At 37.3% G+C, this 26,409-nt stretch overlaps 1 protein-coding gene and 5 pseudogenes across 1 annotated transcript; 3 read left to right on the top strand and 3 right to left on the bottom strand.

Annotated features, from left to right (window-relative positions):
* Positions 1-15,171, bottom strand: part of LOC131838646 (ATP synthase subunit a-like) — a 114,241-nt pseudogene extending 99,070 nt beyond the window's left edge.
* LOC131838640 (cytochrome c oxidase subunit 1-like) lies at positions 12,668-14,282 on the top strand (annotated as a pseudogene).
* A 94-nt stretch (positions 15,172-15,265) lies between the features above and the next one.
* LOC131838647 (ATP synthase subunit a-like) lies at positions 15,266-16,083 on the top strand (annotated as a pseudogene).
* Positions 16,084-19,729: 3,646 nt separating this feature from the next.
* On the top strand, positions 19,730-20,895 carry LOC131838642 (NADH-ubiquinone oxidoreductase chain 5-like; annotated as a pseudogene).
* Positions 20,896-20,947: 52 nt separating this feature from the next.
* On the bottom strand, positions 20,948-21,474 carry LOC131838648 (NADH-ubiquinone oxidoreductase chain 6-like). Its single transcript, XM_059185073.1, has one exon. The coding sequence runs from the start codon at positions 21,443-21,445 to the stop codon at positions 20,948-20,950; it is 498 nt and encodes a 165-aa protein (XP_059041056.1). The 5' UTR covers positions 21,446-21,474.
* A 2,033-nt stretch (positions 21,475-23,507) lies between these two features.
* LOC131837901 (olfactory receptor 9K2-like) lies at positions 23,508-24,703 on the bottom strand (annotated as a pseudogene).
* Positions 24,704-26,409: the final 1,706 nt, after the last annotated feature.

The raw sequence follows: 26,409 nt of genomic DNA, 5'->3' as shown, positions 1-26,409 counted from the left end.
GGTTCTTTCTACAGTTTGGATACCATGGCCATTGCTGCTATAAACATTGGGGTACAGATGGCCCTTCTTTTCACTGCATCTGTATCTTTGGGGTAAATACCCAGGAGTGCAATGGCAGGGTCATAGGGAAGCTCTATTTTTTAATTTCTTGAGGAATCTCCACACTGTTCTCCAAAGAGGCTGCACCAAAATTGCATTCCCACCAACAGTTTAAGAAGGTTCCCCTTTCTCCACATCCCCTCCAACACATGTGGTTTCCTGTCTTGCTAATTTTGGCCATTCTAAGTGGTGTAAGGTGATATCTCAATGTAGTTTTCATTTGAATCTCCCTGATGGCTAGTGATGATGAACATGTTTTCATGTGTCTGATAGCCATATGTCTTCTTTGGAGACGTGTCTGTTCATATCTTCTGCCCATTTTTTGATATGATTGTCTGCTTTATGTATGTTGAGTTTGAGGAGTTTTTTATAGATCCTAGATATCAACCTTTTGTCTGTACTGTCATTTGAAAACCTTCATTATTATAGTCATATTTTTTTCTTCATTGTATCTAACATTATTTTTTGTATACACATAGGGTTTTTCTTCTAAAAAATTTCAGGATACAACTTCTAATAGATCAAAATACATCCTAAATCTGGCAGAGGGCATTGTTTTAGTCTTCATCCTGAGCCAATTCTCTCCACTTTCTTTTTTCTTTATTCTCCCAAGCAAGTTATCTTATCAACTCCTTTTTTAGAAATTCAAAAAAATTTTTTTCATTTTTATATTCATATTCCATCCTTTCGTTGTGTTTACCCTTATGTATGTTTTTCATCCTTTAAAATTTTGGGAGGAAGTTTCTTCCAAGAGAAAAAAATACTCCCAAAACTAAGTGAGTGACCCTGTTCTAGTCACCAGTATAATATATATTTTTTCTTTTTATATTTTTTATTTGTTTTCTTTTTTCTTTTTTTTTTTCTGAACTTCTTTTTACCCCCTTTATCCCCCCCAAAAAAATTTGGGGTCTCTTCTTATTTGGTTAAAGCACATTTTCCTAGGGTCTTTTCCAACCTTTTTGTATTTTATTCGCTTCTTCATATATTCTTAAATTTATTCTTGGATAAAATGACAAGGTGGAAAAACCCAGCACAAAAAAAGAACAAGAGACAGTACCATAGCCTAGGGACATAATCAATATGGACTTTGGTAATATGTCAGATCTAGAGGTCAGAATGATGTAATCAAGGTGCTAGCTGGGCTTGAAAAAATCATGGAAGATATTAGAGAAACCCTGTCCAGAGCAATAAAAACACTTCTGGAGAAATAAAAGAACAAAAATCCAACCAAGTTGAAATTTTAAAAAAAAAGCTATTAATGAAGTACAATAAAAAAATGGAGGGTCTTACTGATAGGATAAATGAGGCAGAAGAATTAGTGATATAGAAGATCAAATGACAGAGAATAAAGAAACTGAGAAGAAGAGAGTCAAACAACTACTGGACCACGAGGGGAGAATTCAAGAGATAAGTGATACCAAAAGATGAAACAACATTAGAATATTTGTGATTCCAGAAGAAAAAGAAAGAGAGAAGGGAGCAGAAAGGATGTTGGAGAGAATTATTTTTGAAAATTTCCCTGATATGGCAAAGGTAACAAGCATCAAAATCCAGGAGGTGCAGAGAACACCTCCTCAAAATCAATAAGAATAGGTCCACACCCCGTCATCTAATAGTGAAATTTACATATCTTAGCGACAAAGAGAAAATCCTGAAAGCAGTCCGGGACAAGAAGTCTGTAACATACAATGGTAAAAATATTAGATTGGCAGTGGACTTATCCACAGAGACCTGGAAGGCCAGAAAGAACTGGCATGATATATTGAAAGCACTAAATGAGAAAAACATGCAGCCAAGAATACTATATCCAGCTAGATTATCATTGAAAATAGAAGGAGATATAAAAAGCTTCCATGACAAACAAAAACTAAAAGAATTTGTAAACACCAAACCAACTCTACAGGAAATATTGAAAGTGGTCCTCTAAGCAAAGAGAGACCCTAAAAGTAGTAGATCAGAAAGGAACAGAGACAATATATAGTAATAGTCACCTTACAGACAAACAATGGCACTAAATTCGTATCTCTCAATAGTTACCCTGAGTATAAATGGGCTAAATGCCCCAATCAAGATACAGGCTATCAGAATGGATAAAAAAACAAAATCCATCCACATGCTGCCTACAAGAAAATCATTTTAGACCCAAAGACACCTCCATATTTAAAGTGAGGGGATGGAGAACAATTTACCATGCTAATGGACATCAAAAGAAAGCTGGGGTGGCAATCCTTATATCAGATCAATTAGATTTTAAGCCAAAGACTATAATAAGAGATGATGAAGGACACTATATCATACTCAAAGGGTCTGTCCTACAAAAAGATCTAACAATTTTAAATATCTATGCTCCTAACATGGAAGAGCCAACTATATAAACCAATTAATAACAAAATCAAAGAAACACATCAACAATAATACAATAAGAGGGGACTTTAACACTCCCCCTCACTGAAATGGACAGATCATCCAAGAAAAAGATCAAAAGAAAATAAAAGCTTTAAATGACACACTGAACAAGATGGACATCACAGATATATTCAGAACATTCCATCCCAAAGCAACAGAATAGACATTCTTCTCTAGTGCACATGGAACATTCTCCAGAATGGATCACATCCTGGGTCATAAATCAGGTTTCAATCAGTATCAAAAGGTTGGGATCATTCCCTGCATATTTTCAGACCACAATGTTCTGAAGCTAGAACTCAATCACAAGAGATAATTTGGAAAGAACCCAAATACATGGAGACTAAAGAGCATCCTTCTAAAGAATGAATGGGTCGGAGTGCCTGGGTGGCTCAGTGGGTTAAGTAATGCCTTTGCCTTCAGCTCAGGTAATGATCCCAGGGTCCTGGGATCGAGCCCTGCATCGAGGTCTCTGCTCAGTGGGGAGCCTGCTTTTCCTTCCTCTCTCTCTGCCTTCTTGTGATCTCTTTCTGTTCAAACAAATAAATAAAATCTTAAAAAAAAAAAAAAAGAATGAATGGGTCAACCAGAAAATTAAAGAAGAATTGAAAAAATTCATGGAAACAAATGATAATGAAAAAAACAATGGTTCAAAATCTGTGGGACACAGCAAAGGCGGTCCTGAAAGGAAAATATATAGTGTAGGGATAGAGGGTACATACCTCAATATCATCAAAACTATCTATGAAAAACCCACTGCAAATGTCATTCTCAATGGAGAAAAACTGAGAGCTATTCCGCTAAGGTCAGGGACACAGCAAGGATGTCCATTACCATCACTGCTATTCAACATAGTACTAGAAGTCCTGGCCTCAGCAACCAGACTACAAAAAGAAATTTAAAATATCCAAATTGGCAAAGAAGTCAAACTATCACTCTTTGCAGATGATAGAATACTGTATGTGAAAAATCCAAAAGACTCCACTCCAAATATTCTAGAATTCATATAGGAATTCAGTAAAGTATCAGGATATAAAATCAATGCACGGAAAACAGTTGCATTTCTTTATACCAACAATAAGACAGAAGAAAGAGAAATTAAGGAGTCAATCCCATTTACAATTGCAGCCAAAATTATAAAATACATAGAATAAACCTAACCAAAGAGGCAAAGAATCTATACTCAGAAAACTATAAAGTACTCATGAAAGAAATTGAGGAAGACATAAAGAAATGGAAAATTCTTACATGCTCCTGGATTAGAAGAACAAAAATTGTGAAAATGTTTATGCTACCTAAAGCAATCTACACATTTAATGCTATCCCTAACAAAATCCCATCTATTTTTTTCAAAGAAATGGAGCAAATAATCCTAAAACTTATATCAAAGCAGAAAAGACCTCGAAAAGCCAAAGGAATGTTGAAAAACAAAGCTAAAGTTGGTGGCATCACAATTCCAGACTTCAAGCTCTATTACAAAGCTGTCATCAGCAAGATGGTATGGTACTGGCACAAAAACAGATACATATATCAATGGAACAGAATAGAGAGCCCAGAAATAGACCCTCAACTCTACGGTCAACTAATCTCTGACAAAGCAGGAAAGAAGTCCAATGGAAAAAAGATAACCTCTTCAATAAATGGTGTTGGGAAAACTAGACAGCCACATTCAGAAAAATGATATTGGACCATTTCCTTACACCACACATGAAAATAGACTCAAAATGGATGAAGGACCTCAATGTGAGAAAGGAATCCATCAAAATCCTTGAGGAGAACACAGGCAGCAACGTCTTCGACCTCAGCCGCAGCAACATCTTGCTAGGAATATCGCCAAAGGCAAGGGAAGCAAGGGCAAAAATGAACTATTGGGATTTCATCAAGATCAAAAGCTTTTGCACAGCAAAGGAAACAGTTAACAAAATCAAAAGACAACTGGCAGAATGGGAGAAGATATTTGCAAACGACATACCAGATAAAGGACTAGTGTCCAAAATCTATAAAGAACTTAGCAAACTCAACACCCAAAGAACAAATAATCCAATCAAGAAATGGGCAGAGGATATGAACAGACATTTCTGCAAAAAAAGACATCCAGATGGCCAACAGACACTTGAAAAAGTGCTCCATATCAGTCGGCATCAGGGAAATACAAATCAAAACCACAATGAGATATCACCTCACACCAGTCAGAATGGCTAAAATCAACAAGTCAGGAAATGACAGATGCTGGCGAGGATGCGGAGAAAGGGGAACCCTCCTACACTGTTGGTGGGAATGCAAGCTGGTGCAACCACTCTGGAAAACAGCATGGAGATTCCTCAAGAAGTTGAAAATAGAACTACTCCGTGACCCAGCAATTACACTAATGGGTATTTACCCAAAGATACAAACGTCATGATCCAAAGGGGCACGTGCACCCGAATGTTTATAGCAGCAATGTCCACAATAGCCAAACTATGGAACGAAGCTAGATGTCTTTCAACAGATGAATGGATCAAGAAGAGGTGGTATATATATACAATGGAATACTATGCAGCCATCAAAAGAAATGAAATCTTTTTTGACAATGTGGATGGAACTAGAGGGTATTATGCTCAGCGAAATAAGTCAAGCGGAGAAAGACAACTATCATATGATATCCCTGATATGAGGAAGGGGAGATGCAATGTGGGGGGTTTGGGGGATAGGAAAAAAATAAATGAAACAAGATGGGATTGGGAGGGAGACAAACCATAAGAGACTCTGAATCTCACAAAGCAAACTGAGGTTTGCCAGGGAGAGGAGGATAGGGAGCGGGTGGTGGGGTTATGGACATTGGGGAGGGTATGTGCTATGGTGAGTGCTGTGAAGTGTGTAAACCTGGGGCTAATAATACATTATATGTTTATTAAAAATTTTTTAATTATTAAAAAAATTCCACAATATTCTTAAAACTTGTAAAAGATGATGATGATGATTCTATAATTGTTCTCAAGTATATAAATTTCACAACATTGCTAAAACATATAAAAAAATGATGATGGTGATAATAATAGTAGAACAGCCTCCATCAGAAAGAATGAATACCCAACTTTTGTAGCAACATGGACGGTACTGGAAGAGATGATTCTGGGTGAAATAAGTCAAGCAGAGAGAGTCAATTATCATATGGTTTCACTTATTTGTGGAGCATAACAAATAGCATGGAGGACAAGGGGAGTTAGAGAGGAGCCGGGAGCTGGGGGAAATTGGAAGGGGAGGTGAACCATGAGAGACTATGGACTCTGAAAAACAATCTGAGGGGTTTGAAGGGGCAGGGGGTGGGAGGTTGGGGGAACCAGGTGGCGGGTATTAGAGAGGGCACAGATTGCATGGAGCACTGGGTGTGGTGCAATAATAATAAATACTGTTATGCTGAAAATAAATTTTTGAAAATCAGAAAGAAAAAATAAAAAATAAATAAAAAATAATAGTAGTATATACTACCATTAATTTCATACTTTTTTGTGCTAAAAGCTTGAGTTATAGGAAGTAATTCTTACATCTATGGAATGAAGGAGCTTATTAGATGTTATCCATTAGGTCTTAAAACCATTCAAGACCCTCTTAAAACCTGTGTTCATTCACAGTACATTGACTCACCCTGGGCTGTCTGATATCAGAAGCAATGATAATAACCTTGTTCTTAGAAATGTATATTATAAATAGATCAATTATTTACTAAATGCAATCCTACTAAAATGCAAATAAGGATTTTTTTAATGAAAATTAATTCTGAAATTCCCTGTAATAAGTATATTGGCTGAGATATTTTTGAAAGAATACATAGTCCTATGAGGCATTAAAGCTTATTATACAACAAGCATGTGATACCAGCATAAAATCAATAAGCAAATCTGTGGAACAAAAATACCTTGATCCTATAGAACATTCTATGCTTACTAGATCATATGCATAAAATGTACTATAGGATCACAATACTAAACTTCGTAAACCAACAGAAATTATTATTGTTAAATGTTGATGTAATTTGAGCCCTCTTGAGTAATATTTTACAAAAACACCAGCAGTTTCGTGATGCTGATATAGCTTGGCTGTGCATCCTATCAAAAGTATCTATAGGACTTATTTCCTGAAGCAAAAGTAGGAAATTGGAAATGAGGTATCAGTTTACTTTTATAAAAGATTTTATTTATTTATATGAGAAAGAGAGAACAAGCAGGATGAGGGGTAGAGGGAGAAGTAGGCTCTCCACTGAGCAGGGAGCTCAACCCATTACTCCATTCTAGGACCCTTGGATCATGACCTGAGCTAAAAGCAGACATTTAACTGACTGAGTCACCTATGCATCCTCACTTGTTTTTAATTATATGCAGTTGAGTGTTAAATTGAACTACAACATCTGGGGAAACCATGAAGTCTTAGAAGTACATCACCTTCTGCCATTTTTTTTTTTTTTATTCCAGTGTAGTTAACATATAGTGTTATGTTAATTTCAGGTGCAAAATCTAGTGATTCAGCAATTCCATGTATTACTCAATGCTCATCAAGTGTACCTTTAATCCCCTTCATTTATTTCACCCTCACCACGCAATCCACCTCTCTTCTAACCAGCATTTTGTTCCCTGTAGTTAAGAATCTGTTCCTTGGTTCGCCCCTTTTTTTTTTTTCTTTTGGCCATTTGTTTTGTTTCTTAAATTATACACATGAGTGCAATCATACATTTGTCTTTCTCTGACTGACTTAATTCACTTAGTATTATTTCCTCTAGATCCATCCATGTCATTTCAAATGGCAAGAATTCATTCTTTTTTATGGCTGAATATATACATCATACACACACACACACACACACACACACACGTGTGTGTGTGTGTATATATATATATATATATATATATATATATATATAATCAGTTCTCCTTTATTTATTCACCAGTAAATAGACATTTGAGCTCTTTCTGTAATTTCGATATTGTTGATAATGCTACTATAAACACGAGGGTGCATGTATCCCTTTAATCTAGTATTTTTGTACTATTTGGGTAAATACCTAGTAGTACAATTGCTGGATTGTAGGGTAGCTCTATTTTTAACTTTTTGAGGAAACGTCATATTGTTTTCCAGAGTACCTGCAGCAATTTTCATTGCCACCAACAGAGTAAAAGGGTTCCCATTTCTCTGCATCCTCACCAACACCTATTATTTCTTTTGTTGTTAGTTTTAGCTGTTCTGACAGGTGTGAGGTGATATCTTATTGTGGTTTTAATTTGTATTTGATTTCACATCTCTTTATGGTTTTGATTTGTATTTCTCTGATAATGAGTGATGTTGAGCATCTTTTCATGCATCAGCCATTTGCATGTCTTCTTTGGAAAAATGTTTAATCATGTCTTCTTAACTGGATTAACTTCTTAACCCATTTATTAACTTGATTATTTGGTTTTTGAGTATTGAATTTGATAAGTTCTTTATGGATTTTGGATACCAACCCTTTATCAGATATGTCATTTGCAAATATCTTTTTCCATTCAGTAGATTGTCTTTTAGTTTTATCGATTTTTTTTCCTTCACTGTGAAGAAGCTTTTTATTTTGAAGAAGTTCCAATAGTTTGTTCTTGCTTTTGTTTCCCTTGCCTCAAAAGAGGTATCTAGTAAGAAGTTGCTACTGTCAATGTCAAAGAAGTTATAGCCTGTTTTCTCCTCTAGGATTTTAATGGTCTCCTGTCCCACACTTAGATCTTTCAACTATTTTGAATTTACTTTTGCATGTTGCTGTTCAGTTTTCTGAACATTATTTGTTGAAGAGACTGATTTTTTTTCCCATTGGATATTCTTTCCCGCTTTGTCAAAGATTAATTAGCCATATAGTTGCATGGGTTTCCTATTCTTTTCTAGTGATCTGTCTATTTTTGTACAAAGTACAATGTCCTTTCATGATAAAAACCCTCAACAAAGCAAGGATAGAGGGAACATATCTCAACATCACAAAGGCCATGTAGACAAACTCAATCTAATATCATCCTCAATGGAGAAAAACTGACAGCTTTTCCTCTACAGTCAGGAAAAAGACAGGGATGTACAATCTGACCACTGGTATTGAACACAATAGTGGAAGTCCTAGCCACAGCAATCAGACACCAAAAAATAAAATAAATAAAGTAAAATAAAATAATAAAAGAAAATAAAAGGCAACCAAATTGGGAAGGAAGAAGTTAAACATTCGGTATTTGCAGATGAAATGATAGTCTCTGTAGAAAACCAAAAGACTATGTTAGAACTAATACATGAATTCAACAAAGCCACAGGATTCAAAATCAATGAACACAAATCTGTTGCATTTCTATATACCAACAATGATTTGCTTGTGTGTAATGTCTCTCCTCTACCCCTGCTACTTTGACAATGTCTCTTTTTTGCTCATTTTCAGAATTTTATTCTGATGTGCTTTATTTTGTTCTCTATCTATGGGATTTCTCTGTATCTATCTATGGGATTTTGCTCATTTTCTTGCATCTTTGTGGTCAGATTTGTCATCAAATATGAAACAAAATTTTGCCCATTATATTTTACATTATTTTTCTGGCCCTTTTCTTCCAGTTACATGTAAATATTTTCTCAGGTGTCACTGAATGCCTGTTTATTATTTTTCCTTTTTAACTCAGTCTTAGGCTTCATTTGTTTCTATTGCTATATATTCAAGTTTAAAATCTTTTCCTCCTAATTTGTTTCCTTTAGTCAAGAATTACAGTCATTCACTGCTTATTATACAATCTCTGAAAATAGTCAGTTCATATATATTCTCCAGAGTTTAGTTTTTTTGTCACAGAAGGCAAACCTTCTCAGTGTTGTTCTTTCATGAGTGAATATGGAAACATCTTAAATTCGTTATGTTTTAAATAATAAATGACATTTACATTGGTAGTGTAAACATACAGTTCAGTGAGATTTTATTATTCTTTATATATTGACATATATTCTCTATAAATTTTTGAAGATAAATTTATGAGACAGATTTACCTATAATTTTTATTTTAATTTCTATTGAGACTTACAACTCAAATACAGCTAGGAAATATTGTCTTTATGATGATTCTTGTTTATATAAGAATGATCTTGTTCCTTTTCTTAAGATTTATTTATTTATTTTAAAAAGAGAGAGAGCATGCACATGAGTGGGGGGAAAAAAAGAGTGAGAGAAAATCTCAAGCAGACTCCATGATGAGCACAGATCCCTATGTGGGGTTCAATCTATGACCCTGAGATCATAACCTGAGTGGAAATCAAGAGTTAGATGCTTTAGCAACTGAGTCATCTAGGTTCCCCAATCTTGTTTCTTCAATGATGTTTCATAGTAAACACTAGTAAAGTAAATTAGAAAAGAATCTTTCCTCATGGGAAGATTATTATTAAAACTTAATTTCTAGGGATGCCTGGGTGGCTCAGTGGGTTAAAGCCTCTGCCTTTGGCTCAGGTCATGATCCCAGAGTCCTGGGATCGAGCCCCGTGTCGGGCTCTCTACTAGGCAGGGGGCCTGCTTCTTTTCCTCTCTCTCTGCCTCTCTCTCTGCCTACTTGTGATCTCTTTCTCAGTCAAAAAAATAAATAAAATCTTTAAAAAAATACTTGATTTCTATAGATGATATTTTCAAATTTATATTTCTCCTTTATACATCATCTTGATCTATTCAAAATATCTTTATTTTAAAAGATCATCCATTTTTGGTAAAAATATTCTTTATTATACAGCTGAACCCCTGAGCACAGGTTAGGAACATAGAACTCCCATACAGTTTAAATCTGCATATAATTCTTGATTCTATAAAAATGTAATTACTAATATGTTGCTGTTGACCATAAGCCTTCTGATAATATAGTTTATTAACATATATTTGTCTGTTATATGTATTTTATGCTGTTTTTATAATAAAATAAGCTGGAAAAAAGAAAATATTATTAAGAAAATCATAAGGAAGAGGCAGTACATTTAAAGCATTGTACTGTGTTTATTGAAAGAAATTTGCATTGAAGTGGACCCATGCAATTTGAACCCATATTGTTCAAGGGTCATCTATATATATATATTTTTAAATATCAGAAGGATCTTTAGTGCCATCCCCTTTTCATTTCCGATACTTGTCATTCAATTTTGCTATTTTTCCAATGTAACATTTGCCATGGGTTTTTTTTTTTCTTCTTACAATTTTATTTATTTATTTGAAAGCCAGAGATCGCAAGCAGGCAGAGAGGCAGGCAGAGAGAGAGACAGAGTGATGGAAGCAGGCTCCCTGCTGAGCGCAGAGTCTGATACGGGGCTCAATCCCAGGACTCTGGGATCATGACCTGAGCCGAAGACAGAGGCTTTAATCCACTGAGCCACCCAGGTACTCCATGTTTGCCAGGGTTTTAAACATCTTACTAGTCTTTCCAAGAATCAGTGGTAAGCTATGTGATCACCTCATACCTGTCAGAATGGCTAAAATCAAAAACAAGAAATAAGTGTTGATGAGGATGTAGAAAAAAAGAGATCCTAAGCACTGTTGGTGGGAATGCAAAGTGGTGCAGCCACTGTGGAAAACAGTATGGAGATTCCTCAGAAAGTTAAAATAGAACTACCTTATAACCCAGTAATTTCTCATCTTGTTATTTAACCAAAAATACTAAAACACTGATTCAAAGGGATACATGAACCCCCATGTTTATTGCGCCATTATATACAATAGCCAAATTGTGAGAGTAGTCCAATTGTTCATCAATAGATGAATGGATGAAGATGTGGTCTATGTACACAACAGAATATTACTCAACCATTTCATAAAGAATGAAATCTTGCCATTTGCAACGACATGGATGGAGCTAGAGAATATAATGCTAAGTGAAGTAAGTCAGTGAAAGAAAGACAAATACACTATGATTTCACTCATATGTGGAATTTAAGAAACAATACTACTTTAAAAAGGGGGGTGCCTCTGTGGCTCAGTGGGTTAAAGCCTCTGCCTTTGGCTTGTATTGTGATCCCATGGTCCTGAGATCGAGCACCACATTGAGTTCTCTGCTCAGCGGGGAGCCTGCCTCCCCTCTCTCTCTCTAACTGCCTGCCTCTGCCTACTTTTCATCTCTGTCTGTCAAATAAATAAATAAAATCTTTTAAAAAAAATGAAAGAAAGAATACTAATGAGCAAGGAAAAAAGAGAAAGACAAACCAAGAAACAGACTCTTTTTTTATATAATTTTATTTATTTTCTGAAAAACAGTATTCATTATTTTTTCACCACACCCAGTGCTCCATGCAATCCATGCCCTCCATAATACCCACCACCCGGTACCCCAACCTCCCACCCCACCCCCGCCACTTCAAACCCCTCAGATTGTTTTTCGGAGTCCATAGTCTCTCATGGTTCACCTCCCCTTCCAATTTCTCCCAACTCCATTCTCCTCTCTAACACCCCTTGTCCTCCATGCTATTTGTTATGCTCCACAAATAAGTGAGACCATATGATAATTGACTCTCTCTGCTTGACTTATTTCACTCAGCATCATCTCTTCCAGTCCCATCCATGTTGCTACAAAAGTTGGGTATTCATCCTTTCTGATGGGGGCATAATACTCCACAGTGTATATGGACCACATCTTCCTTATCCATTCGTCCGTTGAAGGGCATCTTGGTTCTTTCCACGGTTTGGCGACCATGGCCATTGCTGCTATAAACATTGGGATACAGATGGCCCTTCTTTTCTCTACATCTGTATCGTTGGGGTAAATACCCAGGAGTGCAATGGCAGGGTCATAGGGAAGCTCTATTTTTTAATTTCTTGAGGAATCTCCACACTGTTCTCCAAAGAGGCTTTCTGTTAACTCCTGATTCCATCATAAGGACTGCAAGAGTATATCTCACATCTATTGAACGCAAATCAATCACTTTAATTAAGCTAAGCCCTTTCTAGATTGGTGGGCTACCATCCCACGAAACTTTAGTTAACTGCTAAATATCCTAATCAACTGGTTTCAATCTACTTCTCCAGCCACAAAGAAAAAAAAGGCGGGAGAAGCCCCGGCAGGGTTGAAGCTGCTTCTTTGAATTTGCAATTCAATGTGATATTTCACCTCAGAGCTTGGCAAAAAGGGGAATTAAACCCTATTCTTAGATTTACAGCCTAATGCCCTTGTCAGCCATTTTACCTATGTTCATAAATCGATGATTATTCTCCACTAATCACAAAGACATTGGCACCCTTTACCTCTTATTTGGTGCATGAGCCGGAATGGTAGGAACTGCTCTCAGTCTATTAATCCGTGCTGAACTAGGTCAACCCGGCGCTCTGCTAGGAGATGACCAGATTTACAATGTAATCGTAACTACTCATGCATTTCTAATACTTTTCTTCATAGTAACACCTATCATGCTCGGAGGCTTTGGGAACTGACTTATCCCTCTAATAATCAGTGCACCTGATATGGCATTCCCACGAATAAATAACATAAGCTTCTGCCTCCTACCCCCCTCTTTCCTCCTCCTATTAGCCTCTTCCATGGTAGAAGCAGGTGCAGGAACGGGATGAACTGTATATCCCCCTTTAGCAGGAAACCTAGCACATGCAGGAGCATCCATAGACCTAACAATTTTCTCTCTACACTTAGCAGGTGTCTCATCTATTCTAGGATCCATCAACTTTATCACTACTATTATCAACATAAAACCACCCGCTATGTCACAATACCAAACTCCCCTATTTGTATGATCTGTTTTAATTACAGCCATACTCCTACTTCTATCCTTACCAGTCTTGGCAGCCGGTATTACCATACCACTCACAGATCGGAACCTGAACACTACTTTCTTTGATCCAGCCGGAGGAGGAGATCCCATCCTATACCAACAATCTGTTTTGATTTTTTGGACACCCAGAAGTATACATCTTAATTCTTCCAGGATTTGGTATTATTTCACACGTTGTAACATACTACTCAGGAAAAAAGAACCTTTTGGTTACATAGGAATAGTATGAGCAATAATATCAATTGGTTTCCTAGGATTCGTCGTATGAGCCCACCATATATTTACTGTAGGCCTAGATGTCGACACACGAGCATACTTCACCTCAGCTATTATAATTATCGCTATTCCCACAGGAGTAAAAGTATTTAGCTGACTGGCTACCCTGCACAAAGGAAATATCAAATGATCCCCCGCTATACTATGGGCCTTAGGGTTTATCTTTCTATTTACAGTGGGTGTTTTAATGGGCATTGTACTATCAAACTCATCACTAGACATCATTCTTCACGATACATATTATGTAGTAACACATTTCCACTACGTTCTTTCAATAGGGGCAGTATTTGCAATCATAGACGGATTCGTCCACTGATTCCCACTATTCACAGGCTACACCCTAAATGATATATGAGCAAAAATCCATTTTACAATTATATTTGTAGGAGTAAACACAACATTCTTTCCTCAACACTTCCTAGGCCTATCAGGTATGCCTCGACGCTACTCTGACTACCCAGATGCTTACACAACATGAAACACAGTATCTTCCATGGGCTCATTCATTTCATTAACAGCAGTAATACTGATAATCTTCATTATCTGAGAAGCCTTTGCATCCAAACGAGAAGTGCTGACAGTAGAACTAACTTCAACAAACATCTAATGATTGCATGGATGTCCTCCTCCATACCATACATTCGAGGAACCAACCTATGTATTATCAAAATAAGAAAGGAAAGAATCGAACCCCCTAAAACTGGTTTCAAGCCAATGTCATAACCACTATGTCTTTCTCGATAAGAGGTATTAGTAAAAATTATATGACTTTGTCAAAGTCAAATTATAGGTGAAAGTCCTTTATATCTCTATGGCGTATCCTTTCCAAATAGGCCTCCAAGATGCAACCTCCCCTATCATAGAAGAACTACTACGCTTTCATGATCATATATTAATGATCATATTCTTAATTAGATCTCTCATTCTCTACATTATTTCAGTAATGCTAACCACCAAACTCACACATACTAGCACCATAGATGCTCAAGCAGTTGAAACTATCTGAACCATCTTGCCTGCTATTATTCTAATTCTGATTGCTTTACCTTCACTACGAATCCTCTATATGATAGACGAAATTAATAACCCCTCCTTAACCATAAAGACTATAGGCCACCAATGATATTGAAACTATGAGTATACAGATTACGAAGATTTAAACTTTGACTCCTACATGATCCCAATTCAAGAGCTAAAACCCAGAGAACTATGATTACTAGAAGTAGACAACCGAATAGTCCTCCCAATAGAAATAACAATTAGCACATTAATCTCTTCCGAAAACGTATTACACTCATGAGCCTTTCCATCCTTGGGATTAAAAACTGATGCTATCCCAGGGCACCTAAACCAAACTACTATTATAGTCATACGACCAGGGCTATACTACGGCCAATGCTCTGAAATCTGCGGCTCTAATCACAGCTTCATACCCATTGTTCTCGAGTTAGTACCTCTATCGCACTTTGAAAAATGATCTGCCTGAATATTATAAATTCATTGAGAAGCTAAACAGCATTAACTTTTTAAGTTAAAGATTGAGAGCGTAAACCTCTCCTCAGTGACATGCCACAACTAGATACTTCAACATGATTTATCACTATCTTATCAATAATTATCACCCTATTTTTTATATTCCAACTAAAAGTATCAAAATATAATTTCCAGAAAACCCCGAACCAAAACTAGTGGCTACATCAAAATCTATTATACCTTGAGAAAAGAAATGAATGAAAATCTATTTTCCTCATTCATTACCCCTACAATAATAGGGTAATGAATATTATCATTACCATATTCCCAGGTATTATATTTCCCTCACCTAACCGACTAATTAATAACCAACTCATCTCTATTCAACAATGACTAGTACAATTAACATCAAAACAGATATTATCTATTCACAACCAAAAAGGACAAACTTGGGCATTAATACTAATATTCCTAATCCTATTTATTGGCTCTACTAATCTATTAGGTCTCCTGCCCCACTCATTTACCCCCACTACACAACTATCTTTAAACCTAGGAATAGCCATCCCCCTATGAGCAGGCACAGTAATTACTGGTTTCCGGTATAAAACAAAAGCCTCTTTAGCCCATTTCCTACCGCAAGGAACACCACTTCCCCTAATTCCCATACTTATCATCATCGAAACTATTAGCCTATTCATTCAACCCATAGCACTGGCCGTACGATTAACAGCCAGTATTACCGCAGGCCACTTATTAATTCACCTAATTGGAGGAGCTACTCTGCCCTAATAAACATTAGTACCATTACAGCAATAATTACTTTCACTATCCTTGTCCTCCTAACCATCCTAGAATTTGCAGTAGCCCTTATCCAGGCCTATGTCTTCACCTTGTTAGTAAGCCTATATTTACATGACAACACTTAATGACCCACCAAACACACTCATATCACATAGTCAACCCAAGCCCATGACCCCTGACAGGAGCCCTTTCTGCCCTACTCACAACATCAGGACTAGTAATGTGATTCCATTATAACTCAGTATCCCTTCTAACCCTAGGTACTACAGCTAACATACTGACTGTATATCAACGATGACGAGACGTTGTCCGAGAAGGAACATTCCAAGGCCACCACACTCCTACTGTCCAAAAAGGCTTACGATACGGAATAATTCTCTTCATTACATCAGAACTTTTCTTCTTTGCAGCCTTCTTCTGAGCTTTCTACCATTCAAGCCTAGCACCAACCCCTGAGCTAGGAGGGTGTTGACCACCCACAGGCATTACACCTCTAAACCCCCTAGAAGTACCATTACTCAACACCTTGGTTCTCCTAGCCTCTGGAGTCTCTATTACTTGAGCCCACCATAGCCTAATAGAAGGAAACCACAAACACATGCTCCAAGCCCTGTATATTACAATCTCCCTAGGCTTATATTTCACCCTTTTACAAGCCTCAGAATACTACGAGGCCCCATTCACAATCTCTGACGGAATCTATGGTTCCACATTTTTTATAGCCACAGGATTCCATGGCCTTCACGTCATCATCGGATCTACCTTTCTCATTGTATGCTTCCTACGACAGTTAAACTACCACTTCACATCTAGCCACCATTTCGGATTCGAAGCAGCTGCCTAATATTGACACTTCGTAGATGTCATATGACTATTCCTACATGTATCCGTCTATTGATGAGGATCTTATTTCTCTAGTATTAATAAGTACAGTTGACTTCCAATCAACTAGTTCTGGTACAGCCCGGAGAGAAATAATAAATATAATATTAACCATACTCATCAACATATCCCTAGCATCCCTACTCATTCTAATCACATTCTGACTACCCCAGTTAAACATCTATACAGAAAAAGCAAGCCCATATGAATGTGGCTTTGACCTCCTATGATCAGCACGTCTACCCTTCTCTATAAAATTTTTCCTAGTAGCCATTACATTTCTACTATTCGACCTAGAAATTGCACTACTCCTACCACTACCATGGGCCTCACAATCAATTAACCTAAAAACTACACTCACCATAGCACTAGCACTAGTTTCCCTATTAGCCGCAAGCCTGGCCTACGAATGAATTGAGGAAGGCTTAGAATGAAATGAATATTATAATTAGTTTAACAAAAACAAATGATTTTGACTCATTAGATTGTAACTCATATTACAATTATCAAAGTCCATAGTATACATCAACATTTTTCTAGCCTTTACTCTATCCTTTATGGGGCTACTCATCTACTGATTCCACCTAATATCTTCACTTCTCTGCCTAGAAGGAATAATGCTATCCCTCTTCATCATAATAACAGTCACCATCCTAACAAACTACTTCACATTAGCTAGCATGACCCCTATCATCCTCCTTGTATTTGCAGCCTGCGAAGCAGCATTAGGTTTATCCCTACTAGTTATAATCTCTACCACATATGGAACAGACTATGTACAAAACTTAAACCTACTACAATGTTAAAAATCATCATCCCAACCATAATACTAATTCCCCAAACATGACTATCAAAACCCAGTATAATCTGAATTAACACAACAGCCCACAGCATACTAATTAGTTTAATTAGCCTAACATATCTCAACCAACTTACAGACAATAATCTAAACTTCTCACTGCTATTTTTCTCAGACTCCTTATCAGCACCCCTACTAACACTCACAACATGACTCCTTCCCCTAATGCTCATAGCAAGCCAACACCATTTATTGAAAGAAACCCTGACCCCAAAAAAACTTTACATTACAATATTAATCATACTGCAACTCTTCCTAATCATAACATTCACCACCACAGAACTAATCATATTTTATATCCTATTCAAAGCCACACTCATACCAACATTAATTATCATCACCCGATGAGGCAACCAAACAGAACGACTAAACGCTGGCCTATATTTTTTATTCTATACTCTAGTAGGCTCCCTGCCCCTCCTAATTGCCCTACTATGAGTGCAAAACAACTTAGGTACCCTAAATCTCTTAATTATTCAATACTGAGCACAACCCCTACCAAATTCCTGATCCAATGCCCTATTATGACTAGCATGCATAATAGCGTTCATAGTGAAAATACCTCTATACGGCCTTCATCTATGACTCCCAAAAGCCCACGTAGAGGCCCCTATTGCAGGATCCATGGTTCTTGCCGCCGTACTTCTTAAATTAGGAGGGTACGGAATAATACGAATTACCATGCCACTAAACCCATTAACAAGCTACATAGGATACCCCTTCATAATACTATCATTGTGAGGAATAATTATAACCAGCTCCATCTGCTTACACCAAACAGACCTAAAATCCTTAATTGCCTACTCCTCCACAAGCCACATAGCCCTAGTAATTATAGCTGTACTCATCCAATCACCATGAAGCTATATAGGAGCAACAGCCCTAATAATTGCTCATGGTCTGACATCATCTATGCTATTCTGCCTAGCTAATTGCAACTACGCACGCATTCACAGCCGTACCATAATCCTCGCAGGAGAACTACAAATACTCCTACCACTAATAGCTGCATGATGACTACTTGCCAGCTTAACTAACCTAGCCCTACCACCCACAATCAACCTAGTAGGAGAACTATTTGTAGTAATAGCCTCATACTCATGATCCAACATCACTTTGTCCTAATAGGGGTTAACATTACCATCACTGCCCTATACTCCCTATACATACTAATTACTACACAACGCAGAAAATACACACACCATATCAAGAATATCAAACCATCATTCACACAGGAAAACTCCCTAATAGCCCTCCACCTACTACCCCTACTTCTCCTCTCACTCAACCCTAAAATTATTTTAGGACCTATTTACTGTAAATATAGTTTAACAAAAACATTAGATTGTGAATCTAACAATAAAAGCTCAAACCTTTTTATTTACTGAAAAAGTACCACGCAAGAACTGCTAACTCATGCTCCCATGTATAAAAACATGGCTTTTTCAACTTTTAAAGCATAGTAGTAATCCATTTGTCTTAGGAACAAAAAATTGGTGCAACTCCAAATAAAAGTAATTAACCTATTTACTTCTTCAATACTTGTAACACTATTCATACTAACTCTTCCCATTATAATAACTAACACCACCATATATACCAATAAACTCTACCCTCAATATGTAAAAACCACCATTTCACATGCCTTCATAATCAGCCTAATCCCCACAATAATATTCCTTCACCTAGGACAAGACACAATAATTTCAAACTGACACTGAATTACAATCCAACAATAAAACTATCACTTAGCTTTAAACTCGATTACTTTTCAATAAACTTTATACCACTAGCACTATTCATCACGTGATCAATTATAGAGTTCTCAATATGATATATACACTCAGACCCCCACATCAATCGATTTTTCAAATACCTACTCCTGTTTCTCATTACCATAATAATTCTGGTTACCGCCAACAATATATTCCAACTATTCATCGGCTGAGAGAGAGTAGGTATTGTCATTATTACTTATTGGATGATGGTATGGATGAACAGACGCCAACACAGCCGCACTACAAGCCATCCTATACGACCGGATTGGGGACGGAGGACTCATCCTAGCTATAGCCTGATTCCTAACCAACCTAAATATATGAGACTTTCAACAAATCTTCATAACTAAGCACAAAAACCTAACCATCCCTCTCATAGGCTTACTATTAGCAGCCACCGGAAAATCTGCACAATTTGGCCTTCACCCATGACTACCCTCAGCCATGGAAGGCCCAACTCCTGTATCAGCCCTACTGCACTCAAGTACAATAGGTGTAGCAGGAATATTTCTACTAATCTGATTCCACCCCCTAATAGAACATAACAAAATAATACAAACCATCACACTATGCTTAGGAGCAATTACAACCCTATTTACAGCAATTTGTGCTTTAACACAAAATGACATCAAAAAAATTGTTGCTTTCTCCACTTCAAGCCAACTCGGACTAATAATTGTAACCATCGGCATCAACCAACCCTACCTAGCATTTCTCCATATCTGCACTCATGCATTCTTCAAAGCCATACTATTCATATGCTCCGGATCAATCATTCACAGCTTAAATGATGAACAAGACATTCAAAAAATAGGAGGACTATTCAAAGCATTAGCATTCACCACCACCTCCCTAGTTGTCGGAAGCCTAGCACTCACAGGAATACCTTTCCTAACAGGATTCTATTCCAAAGACCTAATCATCGAGACCGCCAACACGTCATATACCAACGCCTGAGGCCTTCTAATAACCCTCGTTGCCACCTCCATAACGGCCACCTACAGCACTCAAATTATATTCTTCATGCTATTAGGACAACCCCGCTTCAACCCTATCATTACAATCAACGAAAATAATCCACTCCTAATCAATTCCATTAAACGTCTCTTATTCAGGAGTATCTTTGCAGGATTCTTAATCTCCTACAATATTACACCCACCACCACCCCACAGATAACTATGCCTCATTATCTTAAAATAATAGCTCTTACCGTAACTATCCTAGGTTTCATCCTGGCACTAGAACTTAACCTCATAATGCAGAGCCTAAAATTCAAATACCCCTCGAGCCTATTCAAATTCTCAAACATGCTGGGTTATTTCCCCACCATTATTCACCGCCTAATACCCAAAACAAATCTACTAGTAAGCCAAAAATCAGCATCAGCACTACTAGATATAATTTGACTAGAAAAAATTTTACCAAAATCCATCTCCCACTTCTAAATAAAATCTTCAATTACCATCTCAAGCCAAAAAGGTCTAATCAAACTATATTTTATATCATTCATGTTAACCCTGGCCCTCAGCCTACTAGCACTTAATTTCCACGAGTAACCTCCATAATTACCAACACCCCAATAAGAAGGGATCAACCTGTAACAATAACAAGTCAAGTTCCATAGCTATATAAAGCTGCAATTCCCATAGCCTCTTCACTGAAAAAGCCTGTATCACCTGTATCATAAATAACTCTATCACCCGCCCCATTAAACTTTAATACAACCTCAACCTCAACATCATCACCCTTTAAAATATAACAATCAGTTAATAACTCAGATAGCAAGCCAACAATAAAGGCACCAAAAACAGCCTTATTAGAAACCCAAACCTCAGGATATTGCTCTGTGGCTATAGCCGTAGTATATCCCAAAACAACCAACATCCCCCTTAAATAAATTAAAAACACCATTAAGCCCAGAAAAGACCCCCCAAAACTTAACACAATACCACAACCAATAGCCCCACTAATAATTAAGACCAACCCGCCGTAGATAGGAGAAGGTTTTGAAGAAAACCCTACAAAACTAACTACAAAAATAACACTTAGAATGAATACAATGTATGTCATCATTATTCCTACATGGAATCTAACCATGACTGGTGACATGAAAAATAACTGTTGTATTTCAACTATAAGAACATTAATGACCAACATTCGTAGGACTCACCCGTTAACCAAAATCATCAACAACTCATTCATTGACCTCCCCGCTCCATCAAACATTTCAGCATGATGAAACTTTGGCTCCCTCCTCGGAATCTGCCTAATCCTTCAGATTCATACAGGTTTATTTTTAGCCATGCACTATACATCAAACACAGCCACAGCCTTTTCATCAGTTACCCATATCTGCCTTGATGTCAACTATGGCTGAATCATTCAATACATAGACGCAAACGGAGCTTCCATATTCTTTGTCTGCCTATTCTTGCATGTAGGACGGGGCCTATACTATGGATCTTATATAGTCCCCGAAACATGAAACATTGTTATTATTCTATTATTCGAAGTCAAGGCACAGCATTCATAGGTTATGTATTACCATGAGGACAAATATCATTTTGAGGCGCAACCGTAATTACTAATTTATTATCAGCTATCCCGTACATCGGAACTAACCTTGTAGAATGAATCTGAGGGGGATTTTCAGTAGACAAAGCCACCCTAATATGATTTTTCACCTTCCACTTCATCCTACCATTCATCATTTCAGCACTAGCAGCAGTTCACCTACTATTCCTCCATGAGACAGGATCTAACAACCCTTCCGGAATCCCATCCAACTCCAACAAAATCCCATTCCGCCCCTACTATACCATCAAAGACATCCTAGGTGCTCTATTTCTTATTTTAATACTAATATTACTAGTACTATTCTCACCTGATCTATTAGGAGATCCAGACAACTACATTCCTGCCAACCCGCTCAAAACACCTCCCCATGTTAAACCTGAATGATACCTCCTATTCGCATACGCTATCCTACGGTCCATTCCTAATGAACTAGGAGGAGTACTAGCCCTAATTTTCTCCATTCTAGTCCTAGCCATCATCCCCCTACTACATACCTCAAAACAACGAAGCATGATATTCCACCCACTAAGCCAATGTTTATTCTGACTACTAGTAGCCAACCTCCTAACCCTAACCTGAATTGGTGGTCAACCAGTAGAACACCCATTTATCACCATCGGCCAACTAGCCTCAATCCTTTACTTCACAATTCTCCTAGTCCTTATACCAACCGTCAGCATTATCAAAAATAATCTATTAAAATGAAGAATCTTTTTAGTATATTAATTACTTTGGTCTGTAAACCAAAAATGGAGAACCCTATCTCCCTAAGACTCAAGGAAGAAGCAATAGCCCCACCATCAGCACCCATTCTAACTAAACTATTCCCTGATTTCCTCACTATCAACTTTTTAATTCATATATTTAATAACATTTAATGTGCTTCCCCAATATGTGTTTTTCCACCCCCCCCCATGTACGTCATGCATTATGGTAGATTTAAGTTGGAAAGTATTATTGAAAAATAATAAGTTGGGCATTCAGGCACCTGGGAGGATCAGTCAGTTAAGTGTCGGACTCTTGGTTTCCACTCAGGTCATGTTCTCATGGGTCAAGAGGTTGAGCCCCATGTCATGCTCTGTGCTCAGTGGGGAGTTTGTTTGAAATTCTTTCCCTATGACCCTGCCCAAACTCTCTCTGTCTTATTCTCACTCTTTCTATCACTCTCAATTAAAACAACAACAACAACAAAAATGAAAGAAAAAGAACAAGAAAAAGAAGAAGAAAGAAACTGGGCATTACTGTCCATCACTAGTGACTGTGTATATTGCCAGGAGCAATATTAAGACAAACACCAGACAATACATTGTTTACACAATAGAATGATATATAAAAGTCAGGTTCAACAACAAAGTATTAAAATAAAGGAAATCAATTCTGTGAAACAAAGTCATACTTGAGATAGAGTGAGGTTCATCTTGAAAAAGGCTCTAATATTCAGTATATCTCCAATATCCAGGACATTCAGAATTAACAGTGTTCCAAGTAACTCACCTTGAAAAAGTTCTGGTATTTTTTATGGAGAAGGATTTTCAGTAATGGGGATGAGGCATATGACAGAAATTGCCACAAAATCAATGGTGGAAAAAAAAAATCAAACAATTGTATTTCTCTTCTCTAGAAGTTTCTTTAGCGCTTCTTTGACACCTTTGTTTCTCAGGAAGTAAATCAAAGGATTCAACATGGGAGTGACTAAAGTGTAACATAAGGAGGCCACTTTACTAGCTCAGGAAATCTGTCTGGAATGAGATACATAAAAAAGACGGTACCATACAGTACACTCATGACTCCTAAGTGAGAGCTGCAAGTGGAGAAGGCTTTCTTACATCCCTCAGAGGAGCGTATCTTCAGAACTGTGGACACAATATACATGTAAGAAACAGTAATAACTATGATGGTAGGCATGATAATGATGCCAGATAAGGAGAAAGAAACCATCTTATAGGGCACCAGGGTGGCTCAGTGGATTAAGCTGCTGCCTTCGGCTCAGGTCAAGATTTCAGGGTCATGGGATCCAGTCCCCCATCGGGCTCTCTGCTCGGCAGGGAGCCTGCTTCTCTCTCTCTCTCTGCCTGCCTCTCTGTCTACTTGCGATCTCTCTCTGTCAAATAAATAAATAAAATCTTAAAAAAAAAAAAAAAAGAAAGAAACCATCCTATAGATGAAGAGGTCAGAACAAGATATCCTTTGAAGTGGACGAGTATCAAGGTAAAAGTGGTCAATGGCCCGGGAAGCACAAAAGGATAAAGTAAATGTCATGCCTGTTTGAAGAACTGAGCTGATACAGCCACAAAAATAGGAACCAGCCACCAACTGAATGCAGAGGCGAGTTGACATCTGGACAGAGTAGAGGAGTGGGTTGCAGATGGCAATGAAGTGGTCATAAGCCATGGCTGCCAGGAGAAATCCCTCAGTCACAATGAACAAGGCAAAGAGAAAGAACTGGATCAGACAGCCAGCAAAGGAGATTGACTTGCTCTCAGACCAGAAGTTGATCATAGCTTTGGGTGCAATAACAGAAGAATAGAAGAGATCAATGAAGGAGAGGTTGCCTAGGAAGAAATACATTGGTGTGTTCAGCCGGGGATCAGTCATAATAATGGTCATCATCCCCACATTCCCTAGAAGCATCATGGAATACACAAGCAGAAAGAGCAGGAAAAGGAGAATGTGGAGTTCTGGGAGGACCCTGAAGCCTATGAGAATGAAGTCAGTCACTGCTGAGTGATTGCTTGTTCCCCTGTCACCCATGGCAGAAACCTGCTGAGAGACACAAGGAAAAATAAACAAATGAACCCCTTGGTTCTAGCTAGAAATAATCATTACAGACTTAGGACTTACAAACCTTTTCTATGGTGATCATACATTTTAACTTTATAAAATCACTGTCCATTAAATTTAAACCATTGCAACTAATGGTGAATCAAAAGTTAGATTTATGTCCCTCTTCATACAAGTGGTAGAATTAGACTTTCTTTCCTCTATATCTAATGCAATTCCTTTCCACCCAAATGCATATGCAAGTATCACTTAGGTGTATGTTTCTGAATCATGATTTAATTGGAATTGGAAGAAATTGGAGTAATTGGAAGAATGTACAAATAATTTAATAGAATAATATAGTTAGAAAACATAACTTTGAGTCTTCACATTACAAAGCAGCAGATATAAAGAAAGTGACTGAATTTAAAAATGACTTAAGATGTACAATTTTTGTGGGCAATGGAAATTTTGAATTCTGTTGTAAGTTATTTACTCACTAAGATCACAGTTCTGCACAAAAAAGACCACAAATGTTACTAGGATTCAAATACTAGTATTTCTTTCCCAGGTGGGAATTGGCAGCCCCTTCATAATGATCATTACCCTGCATTCCTTCATCCTGCAGCTCATAGTTTGTTGGTTTTTTATTTTTTTTCTTTTTTAAGAAGATCTACAGGTAGCCTAGATGGAAGAGTTACTTTTTAAAATGATACTGAAAAAAGGAAAGAAAGAAGGAAAGGATGGAAGGAAGGAAGGAAGGAAAGAAAGGATGGGAGGCCATATGATACTCTCAATAGATGCTGAAAAAGCATTTGACAAAGTACAACATCCCTTCCTGATCAAAACTCTTCAAAGTGTAGGGATAGAGGGCACATACCTCAATATCATCAAAGCCATCTATGAAAAACCCACCGCAAATATCATTCTCAATGGAGAAAAACTGAAAGCTTTTCCGCTAAGGTCAGGAACACGGCAGGGATGTCCATTATCACCACTGCTATTCAACATCGTACTAGAGGTCCTAGCCTCAGCAATCAGACAACAAAAGGAAATTAAAGGCATCCAAATCGGCAAAGAAGAAGTCAAATTATCACTCTTCGCAGATGATATGATACTATATGTGGAAAACCCAAAAGACTCCACTCCAAAACTGCTAGAACTTATACAGGAATTCAGTAAAGTGTCAGGATATAAAATCAATGCACAGAAATCAGTTGCATTTCTCTACACCAACAGCAAGACAGAAGAAAGAGATATTAAGGAGTCAATCCCATTTACAATTGCATCCAAAACCATAAGATACCTAGGAATAAACCTAACCAAAGAGACACAGAATCTATACTCAGAAAACTATAAAGTACTCATGAAAGAAATTGAGGAAGACACAAAGAAATGGAAAAATGTGCCATGCTCCTGGATTGGAAGAATAAATATTGTGAAAATGTCTATGCTACCTAAAGCAATCTACACATTTAATGCAATTCCTATCAAAGTACCATCCATCTTTTTCAAAGAAATGGAACAAATAATGCTAAAATTTATATGGAACCAGAAAAGACCTCGAATAGCCAAAGGGATATTGAAAAAGAAAGCCAACGTTGGTGGCATCACAATTCCGGACTTCAAGCTCTATTACAAAGCTGTCATCATCAAGACAGCATGGTACTGGCACAAAAACAGACACATAGATCAATGGAACAGAATAGAGAGCCCAGAAATAGACCCTCAACTCT

This window comes from Mustela lutreola, chromosome 8 (genome assembly GCF_030435805.1).
Source record: "Mustela lutreola isolate mMusLut2 chromosome 8, mMusLut2.pri, whole genome shotgun sequence".
Lineage (NCBI taxonomy): Eukaryota > Metazoa > Chordata > Mammalia > Carnivora > Mustelidae > Mustela > Mustela lutreola.
Note: the sequence above shows the minus strand (reverse complement) of the source record. Positions and strands in the feature narration are given on the sequence as shown.

Excerpts from the sequence above, each read along its gene's own strand:
- LOC131838648 (XM_059185073.1), bottom strand. The coding sequence starts at position 21,445 with ATGTCACCAGTCATGGTTAGATTCCATGTAGGAATAATGATGACATAC.